This window comes from Hyperolius riggenbachi, chromosome 12 (genome assembly GCF_040937935.1).
Source record: "Hyperolius riggenbachi isolate aHypRig1 chromosome 12, aHypRig1.pri, whole genome shotgun sequence".
Lineage (NCBI taxonomy): Eukaryota > Metazoa > Chordata > Amphibia > Anura > Hyperoliidae > Hyperolius > Hyperolius riggenbachi.
This window is the reverse complement of record NC_090657.1, coordinates 70,731,388-70,754,202: the sequence shown is the minus strand read 5'-3', so window position 1 is coordinate 70,754,202 and position 22,815 is coordinate 70,731,388. Positions and strand designations below refer to the sequence as shown.

Below are 22,815 nucleotides of genomic sequence, written 5' to 3'. Positions count from 1 at the left end.
TTTATTGCTGGTGTGGTTACTAATCTAAGTATGTTAATACTGGCCCCCACCTTAAGGTGAATCTGTGTCCATATGTTTATAAAGAGAGCCACAACTTGCTTCATATTTCTCAAAAACACGTGTAAAACACACATAATGTATTTTAATAGAGTTTATGTGCGTTTTTGATGCTTTTTTATTTTTTGTTAAAGGTTAACTATCAATAAAAAAAAGTGTTCTAAAATTACAAAGTACAAATAATGTCTAAGTAGCCGTGTAAGCATTTTCCTACCTTTCATGTTAAATATCAGAGCCAAATGCTGTACTTTAGTGTGTGTAGGTTTTAGCTGCATTCAAGGACAAGGTTCCCTAGCACTAGAGGCAGTGCTTCCAAAGTGCACCACCCCACCCCCCAAGCAGGTCATTTGGGTGCCACTATAGGTGCCCATATCAAAATTCTAAAATTATTGGCCATAGCCGGTAATTTTGGCTCTGGGGCAGCACAATAGCTATGTGGCAGGTACCCGTAGCAGTAGCAGTATGATGGTAGTGGCTGGCTAGCGATGTTTGCTAATGGCTGGTAAGTGTAGGTAGGGGGGTAGGTTAGAGTTAGGGACCTGGGCATTTTTACAGCCCCCTGTAGGCTGATCTGCTGTGCTCCTGTGCTCCTGTGAAGTCTGTGATACAGCTGGGTTGTCAGCTACTGCGCATGCTCTGTTCCTGACCCCTCCATCATGGTCCCGTAGCTGGGAGCAGTCTGCGCAAGTGCAGTTACAGTCTTATCGAATTACGCATGTGCACAATGCTGCCAGCCATGGGAGCACAATTGAGGGGTGCGAGCGGCTGGGACTGCGCATGAGTCATACGGTGAGTCACAGACATTACGGGGATGACAGCGGCACATATGGAGGGCCCGGGAGGATGGAGAAGGAGCTAATAGACTAAAGTTGACTGGAAGAAGCTCCAGGTATGTAAGTATAAATGATTATGCCTTTTTTGACACTGATCCCTCAAAACTATCTCAACCCCCACTTCACACTTCACATAGGATGTATTTGAGTGGGAGTTATATTTAGAGCACTGCAGTACTTAGAACACATCTGGTCACACTGGTAGCTATGTGACGTGTGTGAGTGACTCTGACGACTGTCTACCTCATTCAAATTCCCTTTCCCCCTTCCATACCTGTTTAAAGGATATCCGAAGTGACATGTGACATGATGATATAGACATGGGTATTTACAGTGCCTAGCACACAAATAACTATGCTGAGTTCCTTTTTTTCTTTCTCTGCCTGAAAGAGTTAAATATCAGGCATGTAAGTGGCTGACTTAGTCCTGACTGAGACAGGAAGTAACTACAGTGTGACCCTCACTGATGAGAAATTCTGCTTTTTATCTCTTTCTTGCTCTCAGAAGCAAATTTCTGCTAGTTATAGTTGGAATTTCTCATCAGTAAGGGTCACACAGTAGTCACTTCCTGTCTGAGTCAGGACTGAGTCAGCCACTTATATACCTGATATTTAACTCTTTCAGGCAGAGAGAGAAAAAAAGGAACACAGCATAGTTATTTGTGTGCTAGGCACTGTACATACCCAAGTCTATCTCATCATGTCACATGTCACTTTGGGTATCCTTTAAACAAGTATGGAAGGGGGAAGGGAATTTGAAAGAGGTAGACAGTTGTCAGAGTCACTCACACGTCCCAACAAATAGCTACCAGTGTGACCAGATGCGTTCTAAGGGATGCTGCAGATGATCGGGAAGATCACACAGCAATGTGGCAGGTGGGGATAGTGCAGAGTAATGCGCCCTCAGGTGGCTGCGCTCAGAGGCTGTAGCCTGTCCTGCCTCTGCCTCAGCCCGGCCCTGGCTGCATTGTAAGGATTCATTAGTAAATGGGAATCTGTGCTGCATGAGAAAAGTGACAATACAGCCAGTGCTGATCTTTGAATCTCTCAGAAGACTACAGAGTACTTTTCTTCGACAGCAAACAACTTTAGTGTGAAAATCCTGCCTTGGTATGAGGTTTCATACACAATGGCCAATGTTTAGGTATGCTGCTGCTAAGAGATACATTTCCTTCTGCTAGCTCTGCTTCCCCTTTTACATCAGGGATCATTTTGGCCGTTTTGACGTAATGGCCATTGTGTGCGTTTTCTAAGGTAAAATGAAAGTCCATAGACTTTCATTTTACCTTTCACATCTAATGCTGTGTTTATGTGTGTTGTGGTTCGACGTTCCCTGGCGCTTTTAATCGTGCGTTATGCATTACAATGAAAGTAAATGTAAATCGCAAACTCCAAGAAGAGCATGCATTTTTACCACTTCACCCCACAGGTGTTTTCATTTGAAGGACAGAAGCAATTTTCCCCTGTCAGTGCTCCTCTCATTAATTTGCCAATTATTTTATCACTACTTATCACACCTAAATGATCTACAGCTTGTTTTTTTCTCGCCACCAAATAGGCTTTCTTTGGGCGCTACATTTTGCAAAGAATTATTATATTCTAAATGCATTTTTAGGGGGAATAAGAAAAAAAATGGAAAACAAAATAATTATTTCTAAGTTTTCAGCCATTATAGTTTTAAAATAAAACATGCCACCGTACCCACGTTATTTGCCCATCTGTCCCAGTTATTACATCATTGTAAATTAGGTCCCTAGTACAATGTATGGCAACAATATTTTACCTGGAAATAAAGGTGCGTTTTTTTTCAGTTTTGCCTCTGCCACTTACAAGCCCTTATTTTTCAAAAATAAAAGTCATATAGCCTCATGACATACATATTAAAACAAAAAAAAGTTCAGTCCCTAAGGTAACTATTTATGTATTTTGTATGTGTTTTTTTCTTTTTTGTCATGTATTTATGTTTTGCAGCTATGGGGGAGGTGGGGGGTTTAATAAGGTTTTAATGAATATTAAATGTATTTATTTTTATTATTTTAACTTTAATATTACTGTACACTCTCCTAGAAGTTACCAGGAAGTGTGCAATCTTTTTTTTTCCATTTTTTTTTAACTTTCGGTTTTATAAATCAACATGCTTCGTAAATCGAGACATGTTGATTCATTCACATCCCCTGTAATAGCCGCCGGGATCTAACGCTCACCCCCTGGGGGCGAGCATGCAACCGCTGCAACACTGCTGGATAGAGATGGCCCGAACATCTGATTTTCGAACTTTCACGAACTGCAATAGACTTCAATGGGGAGGCGAACTTGGAAAACTAGAAAAATTTATGCTAGCCACAAAAGTGATAGAAAAGATGTTTCAAGGGGTCTAACACCTGGAGGGGAGCATGGCGGGTGGGATAGACGCCAAAAGTCCCGGGGAAAAATCTGGATTTGACGCAAAGCAGCGTTTTAAGGGCCAAAATTACATTGAATGCTAAATTGCAGGCCTAAAGTGCTTTAAAACATCTTGCATGTGTATACATCAATCAGGGAGTGTAATTAGAGTACTGTTTCACACTAACACACCAAACTCACTGTGTAACGCACCGCAAACAGCGGTTTGTGTAGTGACGGCCATGCTGGACTGGTGCGGACCATGGCCAGAGTGCAGGCCGTGGCGGTTTTCAAGCCCATATGGACGCCGGGCTGAGGTAGCTGAATGACAGAACAGTGACTGTCCTGCTGATCAAATTTGGTCTGTCCACAATGAAGCAACGACCTTATTATCTCGGGTGTGCCACCCCCCACCCCGAGACACTCATATAGCCGGCGGTCATTTTTTCATTGTAATACGCAAGCCCCTTCACTGCAACAAGGTAATGATCACAAAGGGGAATTGGCACATGTACATGCCTTTTGTTTTGTTGTTGCAGCCGCAGTGCAGCCAGAAAAATTAGGCAGGCATGTACATGCACCAGAAAAATTATTATAGCGGCCGCTGCTAGCAGAGGCCTTGAAAATTCAGGAATCCGCCTGGAGTCCTGGACCTTGTTGGTGGTGGCGGAGAAGGCAGTCAAGCGGCCTGCAGGCAGAGATGCTGTGTGGGGAGTGATTTAGTCTTGGGGCAGGCAGTCACACGGCATACAGGCAGAGATGCTGTGTGTGGGGACTGACTTAGTATTCGTGCAGGCCTGACCGTGCTTTGCAGACCATGTGGTCAGATGGTCCCTTGACCAACGCTGTGTGCCAGAGATGACACCACTTGCCTTTCAACATCACGGTACAGTTTGGGTATCGTCTTTTTTGAGAAATAATTGCATATCTTCCACTGCGGTGTGTGGATTTGCTTTTGTGTGCTGCTTTCCCTCAGGTGGTCATCCCATTGCAGTTTGTGCTTTGTAATTATGAGCCCTGGGATGATGGCACTTTGGTGGTGGCGGCCGACTGAGTGTTAAGTGGGGTGCCAGAATCAGAGCAGGAGGAGGAAGATATGTCACGCTTCCGTGCGGAAGCTGAGAAAGATGAGGTGTTCTGTGTTAAATAGTCAACTACGTCCTGACAATATTGGGGGTTGATGGCACGTGCCTTCTTCTGAACACTGTACTTTGGTCGCGGGCCGCACAAAATCACAACAGTGCAACCTCGAACAGACCTGCCAGGTGGCCTGCCTTTGCCTTTTGTTTTGTCCATATTGGGGGGATGAAGTGAAAGGTATGCACTGACTTGACTAATACAATGTGCAGTCAGTCACACAGGTGCAGTTAACAGGTATGCACGGAGTGGTTTATCACACTGCGTGCGCTCACGTAGGTAGGTGGGTGCACTGAAGTGAACAACAGGTAGTAGGTATATGCAGTGATGGGTATTACATGTGCACCTGTCACACACAGACAGGTACCGGGTAGGCACAGTGACACTGCGTGCGCTCACGTAGGTAGGTGGGTGCACTGAGAGAACACAACAGGTAGGTATATGCAGTGATGGGTATTACATGTGCACCTGGCACACACAGACAGGCACAGTGACACTGACTAACAGGGCTGTATATAATGCAAGTGGGCCACAAAAAAAAAATAGATCACAAGAACAAGATTAGCTCTCAAAAGAGCTGTTGAGGGGTGCTTTTTTTTTCCAATAACAATCAGCCAGGAGCAAGCTAACAAGCCTACAAGAGCCTAACTAAGCTTTCCCTATGAGAATCTGCAGCAGCTATCCCTTCACTAATTACTGCAGGCACACGAGTGAGACCAAAGCCTGACGCTGCCTTCCTTTTATAAGGGGGGAGTGGCTCCAGGAGGCAGTGTAGCCTAATTGGCTACAATGTGCCTGCTGACTGTGATGTAGAGGGTCAAAGTTGACCCTCATGATGCACTACGGGGCGAACCGACCTTCCGGAAAAGTTCCTGGTTTGCCGTGATCGTGAACCACGGAAGTTCGCCAGGAACTGTTCGCCGGCGGACCGTTTGGGCCATCTATACTGCTGGACATATATATCTGTCTAGTTTGCTGCTAAGCGGCCCCAGGTAGGCTTAAGTGGTTAAAATGTTTAAACGCACACAATTACAGTTGAAAATCAAAAAATAATAAAATCCCCTATGTTTTCCTATGTGATGTGATGGATTGAAAACGCATTAAAAACACACACTCGTTGCGGTAAAACGCAATGCACCACAACGCATACACCAAAATGTATGCGTTGATATGTCACCAATGCCATTTCAGATGTGAAATAGCCCTGCACGTCAGTGCACTATTCTTAGACAGCCATGCCTGAAATCCAGGGCATCTTATCTGGACAGCTCATTCAGAGAAAAAACTAGCAGGTGCAGTTTAAGCTAGTGAGACCTGTCATCTGAAAAAGAAATGACGTACACACAGGGTTAACAGATGTAGGGAAAGGGATCCCCTTCCCCCACACCCCACACCCTCCATGATTTACTGGTCTGACTCCCCCCTCACCTGCCAGTGAATTTTGAAAGGAATTCCCTAACATGAAAGGAACAGATAGGCAGAGTGAGATATACAGCAGTACTTAGGAACACCTAGACAAGCTATTCCCATCCCAGTTCAAAAACAAGTTTATCGATAGTTGTCTTTTAAATTAATATATTACTGTATTTTACTCCTTTGAAAAAAGGGAGACTATTGAAAACCGCAAACGCACCAAAAACGCAATCACAATTGCAAATGCATACAAAAATACACACAAAAATGTAGAAATTCTGGAAAAGGCACGGTTTTCTACACTACCTAGTGAGCGTATGAGGTGTCCCACTGTGCATCACTGCTGAATATGCAAATCATACCTTTGTTGTGCCTGAAAGTGAAACACACCTCCAGGACCGCTAGAAGCGTCTAGTGAAAAATGGCGCTGGCAAAATAATGGCGCTCCCTTCTGCCTGATATATGTTTAAAACGATATTTATCTTTTAAAGGTTAAAATAGTACAGACCTTTAAAAACGAAATTTATCGTTATAAAACTCTTTTTTTTTGTCCTGCCTGAACGATATTTATCGTTTTAACCCCTGCTTTGCTGGCGTTTAGAAAATATCTGCCCACCGGCTTTAATGTTTAATTGCAAAGCCCCCTTAAAAGTTAAAAACACCAAATTTGCAGGGAATGTTAAAGGGATACTGTAGGGGGTCGGGGGAAAATGAGTTGAACTTACCCGGGGCTTCTAATGGTCCCCCGCAGACATCCTGTGCCCGCGCAACCTCTCACCGATGCTCCGGCCCCGCCTCCGGTTCACTTCTAGAATTTCAGACTTTAAAGTCTGAAAACCACTGTGCCTGCATTGCTGTGTCCTTGTTCCCGCTGATGTCACCAGGAGTGTACTGCACAGACACAGACCATACTAGACCTGCGTAGTACTCTCCTGGAAAATGTATCTATTTAAATCGCGTACTGACATTTCCGCGGCGGAAACAATTCCCGCCGACTTTAGCAGTTAATAGCAAAGTCCCCTTAAATCCTAGCAACACCAAATTTGCAGGATATGTTAAAAAGATACTAGGAAACAATATTTTTTAAAAAAATTGAAAAATTTTATTTATTTATTTATTTTTATTTAAATTTTTGGGTTATGTTCAGAGTGTGGGAATTTTTTTGAAAAAAATGACGTGGGGTCCCCCCTCCCGAGTCTCTGTAACCCCTTGTCCCCATGCAGGCTGGGATAGCCAGAATGCGGAGCCCCGGCCGACTGGGGCTTCGCACCCTGAGCTATACCAGCCCGCATGGTCCATGGTATGGGGGGGCTTCAGGGGGGAGGGGCGGCCAAGCTTTCCCCTCCCCCCCAGAGCCCTTGTCCAATTCATGGACAAGGGGCTCTTCCCCACCTCCAGTGCCCCAGGAGGAAGTGGGGGTGACGACTCCCTGGGGGGGGGGGGTTCATGGTGGCATCTGGGAGTCCCCTTTAAGAAGGGGAACCCAGATGCCTGCCCCCCTCCCAGGAGAAATGAGTATAGGGGTGCACCCCTTACCCATTTCCATAAAGGGTTAAATGAAATAAAAACGCAACAACGAGAAAAATCCTTTAATGTTCTAAATTAACCAGAAATACTTACCTGTACCTTTAAGAAAAAAATACCAAGCCAATTAGGTCCCAGGACAGTATCCTCCATCTTGCCATCTTTAGAAATACTTACCTGTACCTTTAAGAAAAAAATCCCACGCCATTATCCTCGCAAAAAGGCCCCTCGCTATAATCTGTTATGTCCCACGATGACTGTATCCTCTGTCTTGCGATCTTTAGAAATACTTACCTGTACCTTTAAGAAAAAAATCCCACGGCAATTAGGTCCCACGACAGTATCCTCTATCTTGCGACCTTCTGATACATGTTGATTGAAGATCTCCGCCGCCCCGACGCCACACACGCCGCCTCCGCCGAACTGCTCTCAGCTATACTAAGTATAGCTTAGAGCAAAAAGCATCTTTAAATTTTAGCTCCAATGGTCCCCATTGGTTCCTTAACAGACCAATGGGGATCAGGAGGATCCCCATTGGTCGATAAGGAACCAATGGGGAGCCTTGGAGCCAAAATGTAAAGATGCTTTTTGTTCTCAGCTATACTAAGTATAGCTGAGAGTGCATCTCTACAGACGCATTAGTGCTGGCTGCCGCTGCTCTCCCTGCCTCTCTCACACCTGTCACCCTCACCCATGCTGGCACCCATGGGTGCATTGGGTGCCAGCATGGGTGAGGTTGACAGGTGGGGGAAGGCAGGGAGTGCAGCGGCAGCTAGCGCTAATGCGTCTGTATAGACGCACTCTCAGCTATACTTAGTATAGCTGAGAGCAGTGCGGCGGAGGCAGCGTGTGTGGCGTCGGGGCGGCGGAGATCTTCAATCAAGATGTATCAGAAGATCGCAAGATAGAGGATACTGTCCTGGGACCTGATTGGCGTGGGATTTTTTTCTTAAAGGTACAGGTAAGTATTTGTGGTTAATTTAGAACATTAAAGGACTTTTCTCGTGGTTGTGTATTTATTTCATTGAACCCTTTGTGGAAATGGGTAAGGGGTACCTCTATAATCATTTCTCCTGGGAGAGGGGTCGGCATCTGGGGGTCCCCTTCTTAAAGGGGACTCCCAGATGCCACCATGAACCCCCCCCCCCCCAGGGAGTCGTCGCCCCCTGCCTCCACCTGGGGCAAGGGAGGCGAGGAAGAGCCCCTTGTCCCGGAGCCCCCCCATACCATGGACCATGCGGGCTGGTATAACTCAAGGTGCGAAGCCCCAGTCGGCCGGGGCTCCGCATTCTGGCTATCCCAGCCTGCATGGGGGACAAGGGGTTACAGAGGCTCGGGAGGGGGGACCCCACGTCGTTTTTTTCAAAAAAATTCCCACACTCTGAACATAACCCAAAAATTTAAATTTGAAAAAAAAAAATTTCAATTTTTTTTTTTAAAATATTGTTTCCCAGTATCTTTTTAACATATCCTGCAAATTTGGTGTTGCTAGGATTTAAAGGGAATTTGCTATTAACTGCTAAAGTCGGCGGGAATTGTTTCCGCTGCGGAAATGTCAGTACGCGATTTAAATAGATGCATTTTCCTCTTTGAAGATTTAAAATCGATTTTCTCAAAAACTATAAGGTCTTTTTGAAAAAAAATTTTTTCCTCTTGTTCACAATTTTCTTCTTAACATTCCCTACACATTTGGTGTTTTTAGCTTTTAAGGGGGCTTTGCTATTAAACATTAAAGCCGGCGGGCAGATATTTTCCAAACGTCAGCAAAGCAAGGGTTAAAACGAAAAATATCGTTTGGGAGCAATACAAATATAAATATAAACGATATATTTCGTTTTTAAAGCCGGCGCCGTTTTTTAGCTGTGAAAAACGAAAAATAACTAGCGATAGTGGTTCTCTATGGGGCGCCGTTTTTTAACTACGGTAACTGGCGCCATTTTTAACGGACCCCCGCTAGAATGCAATGATGTGTCAGATGGTGTTAATTGTACAGAGCCACACTAATGCAACATGCATACAGTTGTATCAAAGGAGCTGTCAGGCACTCGGACTTTGTTGCACTTGCATTAAATAAGTGATTCATTCCAACAAATGGCTGTCACCAAAGTATCCACCCAATCTAAGCTATGTGCTCAAGACTCAAAAGCAGAGTATTGTACAAATGCTCATTAGGACAAAAAGAAGTCTGGCACTATAGTTTAATTACAGCAGCTAAAAAGTGCAACTATGCAGTATAGCAACAATGCATATGAAGATTCCATGTGCATGTTCAAAATGGCAATTAAGATACATACTCTTAAATCCAGGCTGTGGATGGGTGGTGGGGAGGCAGCTGTGGGCGCCAGAGGGTGCACGGCCTAACTAACTACAGTGCCAGACTTCTTTTTGTCCTATGGATCAACATGCATACAGACTGTTTTGGACTGGTTGATCCTCATCAGTGCATGGCATGAATTAATGTGACTTTATGAGGTAGGTCTCGAAGCACCCAGAGTTATAAATTGCCCAGCAAGCTAATGGGGACCCAGAACTCCTAGGAGTGTGAAAGGGGCTAAAAGGGACCAAAAATTCCTCATGAAAAATAACAAAACAAAAAAATGCTTTCTTAAAACAGTTTTTGTATGCACGTTGGATTACTGTGGCTCTGTACAATTAAAGTGAACCTCCAGACTAAAAATCGACTCAGCAGCACTGAAAAGGCCTGGTGTTTCTTTAACAGTTTCACAGCATCCTAACTTTGTTTCTCTTATACAAGCCTCATTTTTAGCAGCACAGAAGAAAACTGCCCGGGCATTTTTCCCCTGATGCTGTGCAACGCATGATGGGATTTCTAATGTTGTTGCTCTCGTTCTGCTGTTTTGGTGCAATGTTTTTTTTTTTTTACATTTTGAATTTGACATTTTAAGCCTAGCTCATGCAGCTGGGAGGGGTTATCAGGACAAAGGACAGTTGGAACTGTGTCTTATGCTCCTTGTCACCTCCTTTCAACCAAAAAGATGGCTGCCCCCATGACAAAGATGGCAGCCCCGATGAATCACAAATATTTGCCTGTTCTATTAAAACCGGGTGGGTAAAAAATTATATTATCTATCTTTTCTAATTAACATAACTAATGTAACTTAATAGCAGTATGTTTGTTTAGGCTGAAATTCCCCTTTAACAACCTGACACATCATTGCAATCCAGCGGTTCTGGATATGGGTTTGGCCATAGCTCCCAACTGTCCCTCTTTGGGAGTCTTGTCCATCTGTCCCTCTTTCTTCCTTATTTGTCCCTCTTTCAGGACTGATGTACAGATCTGTGTAAATATATGTATTTTTCTACTGAAAAATATGTTTATCTGACTCTAAACTTTATTCCTATCAATTCAACTGACATATTTCTTATTTTCAAATGTCATAATGAAGAAAATCTAATGAAAATAAAAAGGACCAGTGTGGTTTGAATGATAAAGCCACATCTTTTGATTCAAAATACTTTTTGATATGCATAATGAAGGGTGTGGTGAGGTGTGGTGAGGCATGGTTAGAGGTGTGGTTAGAGGTGTGGCAGGGGCGTGGTTAGAGGTGTGTCAGGGGCGTGCCTTAAAGCGTCCATCTTTCTTATCTCAAAATGTTGGGTGGTATGGGTTTAGCTTCTAGGGACAACAAAGGGATGCTTTGCATATTCAGCAGTGATGCATTGAGGGACACCTAATTTGCTCTCTCCAAGCGGAGTAATGGCAAATACCTTCTGTTTTAAGAAGACAGATTTCTGTTTTGCATATAATTTTAGTAAGGAGGCCTTTTGGTTCTTTTAAGCCCCTTACACACTCCTAGGAGTTCTGGTTCACCATGAGATTGCTGGGTAGTCTGTAGCTCAGATGTTTCTAGTGGAAGACTGAAAACATAGGAACGTATCTCACCATTCTCTATGGGAGATCTGCCTTGTCAAGGGCTGTGGGAGTGCTTTGCATTCAGCCCAGGGGTTTGTCCAGAGATTTAGAAGCACTGGAACATCCTGTTGATTGAGTATATGTTTACTCGGTACTATTTATATAGTTTGAACTTGCATTATAGTGCATCATGGAAAACAATATCCCCAACGTGCAGCGAAGCAGACAATTTGGGTGCCCACTAGTGCTGGAAGTTTGGGCACCGCCATAGGCCCCTATATAAATATCGGCATTGAGACGTAATTCAGCCACCCGTACAGCGCCCCCCTATTTATGGGGCACCAAAATTGTGGCTGAATACTGATATTTCTATAGACGCCTATGGTGGCGGCCAAGAACTTAGGGTTTTTTTAATTCTTGTGGCGGGGTTGTTGTACGCGTCAGGTAGGTAGTTTGTGGGGTAGGGTTTAGGCGTCCAGTAGGTAGTTTGCCGAGAAGTGGGGTTTAGGGTCAGACATCAGATAGGTAGTTTGTGAAGGGGAGGTTAGGCAGAAGGAAGTCAGCTTGTGTGTGGGGAAGGTGCTTAGGGTTAGGCGTCAGGTAGGTAGTTTGCCAGGGGGTAGGTTTTAGGGTTAGGCATCAGAAAGGTAGTTTGTGGAGGGGGTGGGTTAGGCATAAGGAAGTCAGCTTGTGTGTGGAGAAGGTGCTTAGGGTTAGGCGTCAGGTAGGTAGTTTGCCAGGCGGTGGGTTTTAGGGTTAGGCATCAGATAGGTCGTTTGTGGAGGGGGGGGTTAGGCGTCAGGAAGTCAGCTTGTGTGTAGGGAAGATGCTTAGGGTTAGGCGTCAGGTAGGTAGTTTGCCAGGGGGTGGGGTTTAGGGTCAGGCGTCAGATAGGTAGTTTGTGGAGGGAGTGGGTTAGGTGTCAGGAAGTCAGCTTGTGTGTGGGGAAGGTGCTTGGGGTTAGGCGTCAGGTAGGTAGTTTGTGTGTGGGGGGAGGCAGTTAGGGTTAGGCGTCAGGTAGGTAGTTTGTGTGGGGGGGCAGTTAAGGTTAGGCGTCAGGTAGGTAGTTTGTGTGTGGGGGGTTAGGGTTAGGCATCCGGGGGGAGGTTTCTGTGCACCTTTTTTTTGATAGACGAGACGCGCAGAGGATGACTGAGAGGGATGGAGCATGACTGTTGGACTCAAAGCGCTCAAGAGCTGCAGCCACTGGTACATGCTCAAGAGGCCACCCTGCAGTGTTAGGGAGTCTTGCCTTGAACTCCTTACTGAATAGGTACAGACCCTAGCCAGGATTTGAACCCTGGTCTCCCATTTCAAAGGCGGTGCCTTCAGAATTCTCAGTAAACAAACATTCCGCAGAACTGGACCTGAGAGGACTGAAGATGTCGCCACCTGTGATACATTTCAGAATGTAGGTCAGGGTAAGGAAAAAAATTACAGTGGTCAAACACCAACTAAAAATATATTAAATAACATTGTAAAAAAATAAGTAATTTTATTCATGATGTTATTTTCTCTTTAATTAATCTTAGCCAATGAGGATCATTTGTGCATCTGAAGCTGTATGCGGGAAAACGGGTGCAATTTGGGAGTAGTGGAAACGGGCTGATATCCCCCCCAGTATATTCTGTTTTTATTGTGCTACGGTATATTTAGGAGATTCTCTCTTTTTCAACATTGCAGCCTCAGTGCACCCTCCCTGATGTTCTGGTGTGGATGTTCAGCAATAACAAGAGAGTGGCCTATGCCCGCATCCCGGCACAGAATATCCTCTACTCTGTGGTGGAGGAGGAGAAGGGGAAGGACTGCGGCAAGATCACCACTGTATACTTCAAGGTGAGAATGTCTCTTCTGGTCAGGAAAACATTATACTGACTGTTATAACAATCTGGACTGAGAGAGTAGAGGCATAGTAATAGCCAAGGGCGTAGCAATAGGGGGTGCAGAGGTAGCAACCATATCAGGGCCCTTGGGCCAGAGGGGCCCCAAAGGATGCTCCCTCAACTACAGTATTAGCTCTCTATTGGTCCTGTGCTCATAACAATCACTTCTATAGATACTTTGAGTAGTGGTAATCATTAACAAACTGTTCCCCATCCCCTTCTTGCACCTCTGACACTGTAGTTGCCATTGGCAGGTTTTGGTGCGCCGTATCAATTGTTATGTAAGGAGTGCTTGGGGGGCCCCATTGTAAAACTTGCATCGGGGCCCACAGCTCCTTAGCTACGCCACTGGTAATAGCTATAGCAAGCATAGCAGACATTAATCGGACAGATGACTGCCAGACACTTATGGATATATTCACACTGTATTGCTGAGGCTTCCTGGTATACATTCATATTACCTTACTGGCAGTGGATTTTACTCATTTACACTGCCATTCATGTATTTTGCTAGTATGTGGAGTGGAAACACATGTATTTGTTGATTATGTATATATATTGGTTTGTTTCCATGCATGGTTATCATTATTGTTTTTAAGTGTTTTTATACTATTTTGTGAATAAAGATGATTATATATTTATTTATATGAGTGGTGCGGTCTATTTAGGGAACTACTGTTCTTTGTATGTTTACATTTTGGTTTATGAGTGCCTTTCTGCACACTCATTTTGGATTACCCAAATATTTTAGGGTGTGGTTGATGGTGCTTGCCCCTTGTGTGTTTTATTAAATATTGCCAGGCACTTGTGCACGAACCGAGTAACAGGATTAAAGAGGCTCTGTAGTGACATACAGTAGAATGCAGTGAATTATTCAGGATACCCACCTTAACGGCAATGTTCCTAATTTCGGTATCAGAGACCCTTCCTATATCTGTACAGTGTATTGCTGTATATTGGTATGTAGCCCCGCCTTTCTAGCGATGCTTAGCCTAGGTTGTTTAGCTATGTGGTATTCTCCCAGAGCATTCTGGGAGACTAGGCATTATTTTCACTGGCTTTGGAATTCTCAGAAACCAACATTCTGCAGAGCTCGACCTGGCAGGACTAAAGATGTCGCCAGCTGTGATAAATTTCAGATGGTAAATCAGGATGAGGAAAAGTTTTTACACTGGGCAAACACTGACTAAATCATTTATACATCAATATTGTAAAAAAAAAAAAAAAGCAATTTTATACATTACACTCCTCTTTAGGTTGGGGATAATAGATGAGTTTCCCAATAGGTTATTGTGCTCATTTTTCCGATAGAATGTAATAATGGCACCTATTAAAAAGGGCGCACCATTCACATCAATGCAAATCTTTTCTCTATTGGTGCCAAGTGTATGAAAAGGGTGCCACATAAATATAAAACAACTATATCGCTTGTTATCTTTACCTTTCATTTCCATACCAAATGTAATGATTACCATAACCTATTATTTAACACATAATCATTTCCAAAACTGTATAATTGTTTCTAAAACTGTTCCCTATATTTTCTAAAAAAAAAAAAAGAAAGCATGTGATTGTGGCCTCCCTCGGCTTGCTGTGAACACTGCATATAAGATCTGGCCATTTTGGTGCTTAAAGGAATTGTCTGCCAAATAATGCTGCCTCATGATATACTTGCCCGGGGCTTCCTCCGGGTTCAGTTAAAAATGGCGCCGGCCGAATAATGGCGACATTTTTTAAACAATATTTTTTTTAAACGATATTTATCGTATTTATAATTGGCAATGTTCATCTTCGTTTGCCATTGTAAATTTTTTTTTTATTCAATAACATTGTTATACCTAATAGTCCTAACTAAACCGCCGCATTCCCGACGCTCTAATCTAACTAATTGCCCCCGAACTCCCTGAGGGGCAATCCGGGCTTCGTTTCCCAGTGAGGCAGGGCTATGAGCAGCAGCCCCGCCTCACGCGTGTCTGTCAGCGGCGGATCTCCGCCTCTCCCCGCCCCTCTTAGCAAAGGAAGACTGAGAGGGGCGGGGAGAGGCGGATACTCGCCGCTGACAGACACGCGTGAGGCGGGGCTGCTGCTCATAGCCCTGCCTCACTGGGAAACGAAGCCCGGATTGCCCCCGGGGAGTTTGGGGGCAATTAGTTAGATTAGAGCGTCGGGAATGCGGCGGTTTAGTTAGGGCTATTAGGTATAACAATGTTATTGAATAAAAAAAAAACTTTACAATGGCAAACGAAGATGACAATCTGCGCCATTATTTCACCATAAAAACGATAAATATCGTTTTATAATAGAAGTCTATGAGGCGCCGTTTTTATACCATTGGTGTTAGGCGCCGTTTTTCACTGATCCGCTTCCTCCAGCCGCTTGCAGCCGACGTCTCACGCCGCAGAGAGGCCGACCTCGAGGTCGTCTGCGTCTGCACAGTACACAACAGACAACGTGCACTTGATTGACAGCGGCATTCATGCAGGTGCAGTAGAGGAGGTCGGCCTCTGCACCAGCAGGAACCCCGGGTTGGTGGCCGAGAGAGGAGATGCTGCGAGGGACATGTCGGCTGCAAGGAGCTCGAGGAAGCCCCTGGTAAGTATATCACAGGGTAGCATTATTTGGCTGACAATTACTTTAAAGGTCAACTGAAGCAACACAGATATGGAGGCTGTCATATTTCTTTCCTTTTAAGCAATACCAGTTGTCTGGCTGCCAGGCAATTGGTATTGCTTAAGAGGAAATAAATATGGCAGACTCCATATCAGTTGTCCTTTAAGGCAAGATACTCACCCCAATCTCTTTCGCCATGCTGCTAGGATACGTCACTATAACTCACACAATGATACAGGGGTTGGACAAAATAATGGAAACACCTTGAAAATCAACAAAATATATTTTAATATGGTGTAGGGGTATAAAAGTAGCACTGCCATGAAATAAATATGGAATCTGCCATTAATGGCCCTGAGATATTAGCTGCTAGGGGGACTATTTAACCTAACTGTATGTTTTTGGAGGAAACCTACACAAACACAGGGAGATCATAAAGACTCCATGCAGATAGTGTCCTGGCCCAGATCTGAACTGGGGATCCTAGCACTGCAAAATGAGAGTGCTATGCACTACACCACTTTACAGCTGCTTCCATATAGCTCTTGTACAAGGTGTAATTTAAATGCAGACTACGTAAATATACAGTTCAGCTTGTGGCCAGAGGCGCTAATAAAGTAAAGTTAACCTCTTAACCTCCATAATGTAGATTCCTGGATCATACAGCGGAGAAGTCTTTGCAAAAGCGGAGATTTACATGTGGCTGGGTGTAAAGAAATACGCCAAGAACAGCACAGCCGAGCTACCGGAAGACTACAAGATGTTATATGAAAGAAACGGTGAATTGTTGGAAACTCCAACTCCCAACCCACCAATCCTGCTTCGGAGAGATGGTGAGAAAACTTTCAGCATGACATAACCTGAGTGATGCCCCCTTCATACTTCATTCAACTGGTGCAGCTGGTCTGGTTGCTCTGGGATATTGTTTAACCACTCTGTGACCACCTATCGCAGGATGGTGGCTGCAGAGTGGCTCTCTCGTTCCTCTATCATGCCTTATGGCGTGGTCTCGCGAGGAGCAAGATTGGACGGGTGCTCGCACTTGCACGTCACTCCCATCATTCAGCACAGTGGGGCACGTGATTTGCACGTGTAAATAGCGCTGACATCTTACACAGCGCTCCACAGACTGTTGCGTTGGTCACTTCACTAACCCTTGGATGGGCTCACAATCTTATCGCTATCATAGGCATATATCTATGTATATATAGCGTAGTGTATATAATGTACTGTAGGACCAGATAAGGGGTGTGGGGAAAGGGGATAAAAAAAATAGTATTTTTTTTTTACCACTTGACCACTGAGGGGTTTTACCCCTTGAGAACCAGAGCAATTTTCAGCGCTCCTTCCATTCATTTGTCTATAATTTTATTATTACTTATCGCAATGAAATGAACTATATCTTGTTTTTTTTCACCACCAATTAGGCTTTCTTTAGGTGGGACATTATGCCGAGAATTATTTTATTCTAAATGTGTTTTAATGGAAAAATAGGAAAACATTTGGGGGAAAAATTATTATTTTTCAGTTTTCGACCATTATAGTTTTTAAATAATGCATGCTACTGTAATTAAAACCCATGAAATGTATTTGCACATTTGTCCCAGTTATTACACCGTTTAAATTAAGTCCCTATCACAATGTTTGGCGCCAATATTTTACTTGGAAATAAAGGTGCATTTTTTTCAGTTTTGCGTCCATCCCTAATTACAAGCCCATAGTTCATAAAGTAACAGTGTTATACCCTCTTGACATAAATATATAAAGAGTTCAGTTCCTAAGGTAACTATTTATGTATTTTTTTTTAGTGTAATTTTTTTTTTTATTACAAAAAAAATTTGGGGGAGTGTGGGAGGTAATGAGTTAATTTTTAATGTAAAATTATGTATACATATATGAAAAATGTTTTTGGGTGTAGTTTTACTATTTAGCAACAAGATGGCCACAGTAACATTTTGCAAATTGCACAAAAAGTGGATCAGCGCATCACCAGGCTGCCTCCGAATGGCCTACAATCAGAGGTGCGCTGAGGCCCCCCCCCCCCCCCGAAACTGCAAACGCACCTTGAACCCAAACAGAAGCTCTGCATATACACCAAAAGCAAGGCTGCTAAGTGGGACCAGCTCACCAAAAATGAATTAAATTAGTACATAGCAAAGAAATGAACAGCGCTACTTAAAAACAGATAAGTGCCTACCTGCAAGAGAGTGCAAGCCCCACTTGTGGGATAAAATACACACCTAGCATACACATAACCTGTCTACCACTGGAGGATGTTGGTTTCTTGTAACAGCTTGCATGCAACTTGTTAAGTACTCCTCCCTCCCACTGCGGAGAAGTTATCCCCCTATGGGAGGGGACCTAACACTAACTAAATCCTAACCTATGCATATGCATAGCCTGGGTGTGCTACCAACATCCTCCAGTGGTAGACAGGTTATGTGTATGCTAGGTGTGTATTTTATCCCACAAGTGGGGCTTGCACTCTCTTGCAGGTAGGCACTTAACTGTTTTTAAGTAGCGCTGTTCAATTCTTTGCTATGTACTAATTTAATTCATTTTTGGTCAGCTGCTCCCACTTAGCAGTCTTGCTTTTGGTGTATATGCAGAGCTTCTGTTTAGGTTCAAGGTGCGTTTGCAGTTTCTGGGGGGGCTCAGCGCACCTCTGATTGTAGGCCATTCGGAGGCGGCCTGGTGATGCGCTGATCCACCTTTTGCGCAATTTTCAATTTTCGATTTTACTTGGTAGCGCACCCAGGCTATGCATATAGTAACTTTTTGTGAATGCGTCCTGCAAGCGTAGGAAGTACGCTTGCAGGAAGTTCAGGGAGGCTGGGAAACGTTTTTTTCACAATGATCGGCTGCTTCTCATAGAAGCAGCCGATCATTGCTGGGGGCTTAGATCAACGAACGGGAATGGTTATTCACATTCATTAAGAAGATAAAAGATTAGCGCTCGCTCCTTAAAACAACACTGTTACTGCAATGGTGTGTTAATATTTCACACAAATAGTCACTCCAGTGAAGATAAAGTTCAAGTGCTGCAGTTCAGTCACTGGGTTGTGCCAGTAAGAACAAGAAGTATAAAACAGTCACTGCGCTCTTGACATCAATAAAGCAGGCATCCACCTCGCCCCCCTATATGAAACCACTCACCAGCATTAGTAGTCTACAGACAGACCAATCAGCGCTTTCGGGGTGTATGGCCCCCCGTCGACTCCATCGACACCATAGTGTATCGCTCAGTGCCCCTTAGATTGATCATTTTTTTTAATGAACTTTTTACAATAAACAAAATCACACTATTGGAAGCGGGCCTTCCTGTGTATTTTTTACTTGACAAGCTGATACCAACCCCGGAATAGGAGGCCACTACGGATCCGCATAACATACGGACTACGCCAGAGGCAGCAGAGCCAAAGAGGCGACAGGGGGCCATACACCCCGAAATCGCTCATTGGTCTGTCTGTAGACCACAACTGCCGGTGAGTGGTTTCATATAGGGGGGCGAGGTGGATGCCTGCTTTATTGATGTCAAGAGCGCAGTGACTGTTTTATATTCCCGTTCATTGATCTCCGGGTGGCGACGTGCACAAGCTCAGGAGCGCGGACATCGGCGGTAGCGGCGGGAGGTGCGGATATCTCCGTCCCTGGTGGTTAAAGGTTGTGCAAAGGGACGGAGATATCCGCACCTGCGGTGGTAAAGTGGTTAAATATAGGTCTATTTGTTTAATAAAAAAAAAATAAACAATCGCAGTAGCAATCAAATAACACTAAAAGAAAGCTGTTTGTGTGAAGAAAAAAAAAGGGGGTAAAATTATTTTACAAAGATCTTTATTTAAGATAGCAGGATAAATTACAACCATTCATGCAGATAAAAATCAGCAGGAAAAAATTTCTCCAAAGAAAATATTACAATTGCCATCTTGAAATATTGTTATCAAAACCATTATAACATATGCTGGTTCAAGAAAATAGTAAGATAGTAAATGTTTGAATTAACAGTTCTAGAACCATTAACAAATTAAAACAAACAAATAAACAGTAACTCGTACCTTCAACGGATCTTAGTCTAGCAACAATAAAATTACCCTGGCCTAATTGAGCTTAGATTATTTATCTCAGGCGACTCCATTAGGATTCATTTTTGATACGCTCCAATCATTCCAGTCGCTATGGTATTTATGTAAAGTATTTAGTTGAGAGTGATGTATGAGGTCCATAATTCTTAAGTCTTCCATTCTAGATAAGATCAGGTTAAATATAATAATGGGTTGCTTCCAGCTTTTAGCAATTGCCCAAAGAAGTGAAGCAATAAATACATGATATATTCTTCTCCATTTTTTAGGGACAGTATAATTAGGTGAGAACAATAAAGCTTGCGAGGCAGTTAACATAATGTTTTTGCCTGTTAAGGTATACATACCTTCTTTCAATTTACCCCATAACCTCCCGGGAATTGGGCAGTCCCAAAATATGTGCAGAATTGATCCATCCTCTGGGCAGCCCCTAAAACAGCAAGCCGGTGTTGTGGGGAACAGTTTATGTAGCCTGGTTGGAGTATAATACCACCTAGTAAAGAGTTTAAGAGCGACATCTTTGACTGCTGGGGTTCTAGTCATCTTATGAAGGTTATTGATAAGATTGTTCCAATCAATTTGATTTAAATTTGAAGGAAGATCATGCTCTCAGGCTAACATGTATTTTGTCTTTTGGTCTGAGGGAGTGCTACTAATGTGTAGATAAATTTGCGAAATTATGCCAGAGTTCATAAAAGGGGGTAAAATTCATTAGGGTGCTAAGTTGTATGACTGAGCAATAAACTGTTAAAGTTGCGAAGTGCCGAATTATAAAAAAAAAAATGGCCTGTTCAATAGGGGGGTATAAACCTCTGGTTCTCAAGAGGTTAACTTTCGCTCCAGTTTTTTTTCCTCAACTCTGCCTCAAGATCTTAGAAGTTGGAAAAGGTCAAGTCTTACCTAAACTTTGAGGTTCAGACACAGTGGATGGGGAGGAGCCAGGGGTGGGGTGTACAAAATAACCATCACATTTTGTGGTTATGTTTGCTTAACGATCACGAGTCTTCTGATCTAAACTTGATGAAGACCCCAGACTTACAATGGTGGGTTGTAGCGAACCTGACAAGATGGTCAGGCAGATACCTCCAGAGATGTCATCGACATGTGTGTTGAGCATTAGCACTACAAAGAACTAAAATATGTTGCTTGATAGATGCAATGGGGCCTTAGGCAAGGAGGGCCTCTATAGTTGAACCACTTACTACAATCATAGATAACCTGTGAACAAACAAGCCTTTGCGTAGGTGGATGACCACACAATGGACATACGGTTGCATGTTCCTTCCAAATGGTTGGAAATAGGTTTTTCATTCTTTGTTCCATTCTGCATATTTTAGAGATCACGGTGTATAAAATCTCAGGAAATCAGCAGTTACAGAAATATGGCAACAACCATTAGTAAACACTCAAAATAACTTACATCACATGTTTCCCCATTCTGGTGTTTGAACACTATCTGAACATCACATGACTTCTATCTGCATGCTGCCACATGTTAGGCTAATAGGATAATTACCTGAATAAACAGGTGTATGGCATTCCTAATAAAGTACTTAGTGGGTGTATGATGGTAACACATAGAAATCATTGTTATTGTCTATCTAGATTACCGCTATTTCCAGCTCAGAGCTCACTTATACCAGGCTCGGGGAATTCTGCCTGCTGATGACAACGGCTTGTCTGATCCATTTGCGAAAGTCGTATTTGGCAACTTCTGTCAGACTACGCAGGTGAGAATGATCATTATGACCGCCGCAGTCTGTGACAAGCATATACACATATTTAAAAAAATAAATACAACTGGCCTAATGAAGCAACATCAACTCTATCAAAATATTTGTATGCACAAACTACATAAATTGCCTTGCTGTATACAAGACTATGTCGCATTCCCCATTCTGATTTTATGTGCAAAAAACAAACCTACAGTGTAAGACTAGTAGAAATAAGGGACACAGGGGATCAAAGTTGGTGTTTGGAGAAATTACCTGCATGGTTTTGTACACAGCTTCCAAACCGCAGGATTGTTTACAAGTATTTGTGTGAGCATCACACTTCTCACATATGGGTAGGAGGGATTGGATATGGGAGGTGGTTCATGTTAATGTTACTTAAGACACAGATACTGGTGTTCTGTACATGCGTACATGTACCTACTACCAGGGCAGCCATCAGGGGGGCGGGGGGACAACTGACACTGCAGTGAGGGGCCCAGGGATTCTGGGGGCCCTGGGCTCCCCAAAGTTCTGGAAAGGCCGCATGTGCTGGCTGTGGGCCTGTGGCTCACTAACCAGCACACCGCGTTCCTGCACTGAGAGAAGAGAGACATGGGGAGCAGATGAGTGAGCCCACTACAGCGGACTTTCTATACTGGGACACCACCTATATCTGCCTACAGGCTACCTATACTGGGCCACCACCTATGCCTGGCTACCTATACTGGGGCTGAAACCACCTATACCTAGCTACCCATACTGGGACACCACCTATACCTGGCTACCTATACTGGGGCTGAAACCACCTATACCTAGCTACCCATACTGGGACACCACCTATACCTGGCTACCTATACTGGGACCCCACATATACTTAGCTACATTTACTGTGGGCAACACCTGTACCTGGATACCTATACTGGGGCACCACCTATACTTGGCTACTTATACACGGGCGCCTATAGCTTGCTACCTATACCAGCGGCACCTGTACCTGGCTAACCTATATTGGTGAACCACCCATACCAGGCTACCTATACTGGGGCACCACCTATAGCTGGATACTTATACTCAGGGAACCTATACCTGGCTACCTATATTGGGAGTACCTATGCCTGCTTACTTATACTGGGAGCACCTATACCTGGCTAGGGAAGGAGGACGAGCTGAGACAGAAGGGGACAAGTCCAAACTGTACAATTCCACGGTAGCAGTGCCAGGTATTTTGTATCCTGGAGTTTGCCGGTGCCGAGCCTCGACCGGATTGCTCACACGGTCTCCTAGTAACACTCCAAATAAATCATGAGGC

The 22,815-nt window shown here is 43.8% G+C and overlaps 1 protein-coding gene and 1 long non-coding RNA gene across 5 annotated transcripts in view; one reads left to right on the top strand and one right to left on the bottom strand.

Annotated features, from left to right (window-relative positions):
* Positions 1-22,815, bottom strand: part of LOC137542039 (uncharacterized) — a 713,380-nt gene that overhangs the window by 51,839 nt on the left and 638,726 nt on the right. For 3 of the 4 annotated variants that reach the window (XR_011025337.1, XR_011025331.1, XR_011025338.1), the window contains one exon: positions 19,769-21,550. The exons of the other annotated variant lie outside the window; for it this stretch is intronic. This is a non-coding gene — a long non-coding RNA (uncharacterized lncRNA). Of the gene's footprint in view, positions 1-19,768; positions 21,551-22,815 lie in introns of those variants that run through there. 4 annotated transcript variants of the gene reach the window in all.
* Positions 1-22,815, top strand: part of LOC137542031 (fer-1-like protein 4) — a 262,988-nt gene that overhangs the window by 158,469 nt on the left and 81,704 nt on the right. The window contains exons 22-24 of the mRNA XM_068263629.1: positions 12,903-13,055; positions 16,362-16,545; positions 21,397-21,521. Coding sequence (XP_068119730.1) covers positions 12,903-13,055; positions 16,362-16,545; positions 21,397-21,521 — 462 coding nt within the window. The remainder of the gene's footprint in view (positions 1-12,902; positions 13,056-16,361; positions 16,546-21,396; positions 21,522-22,815) is intronic.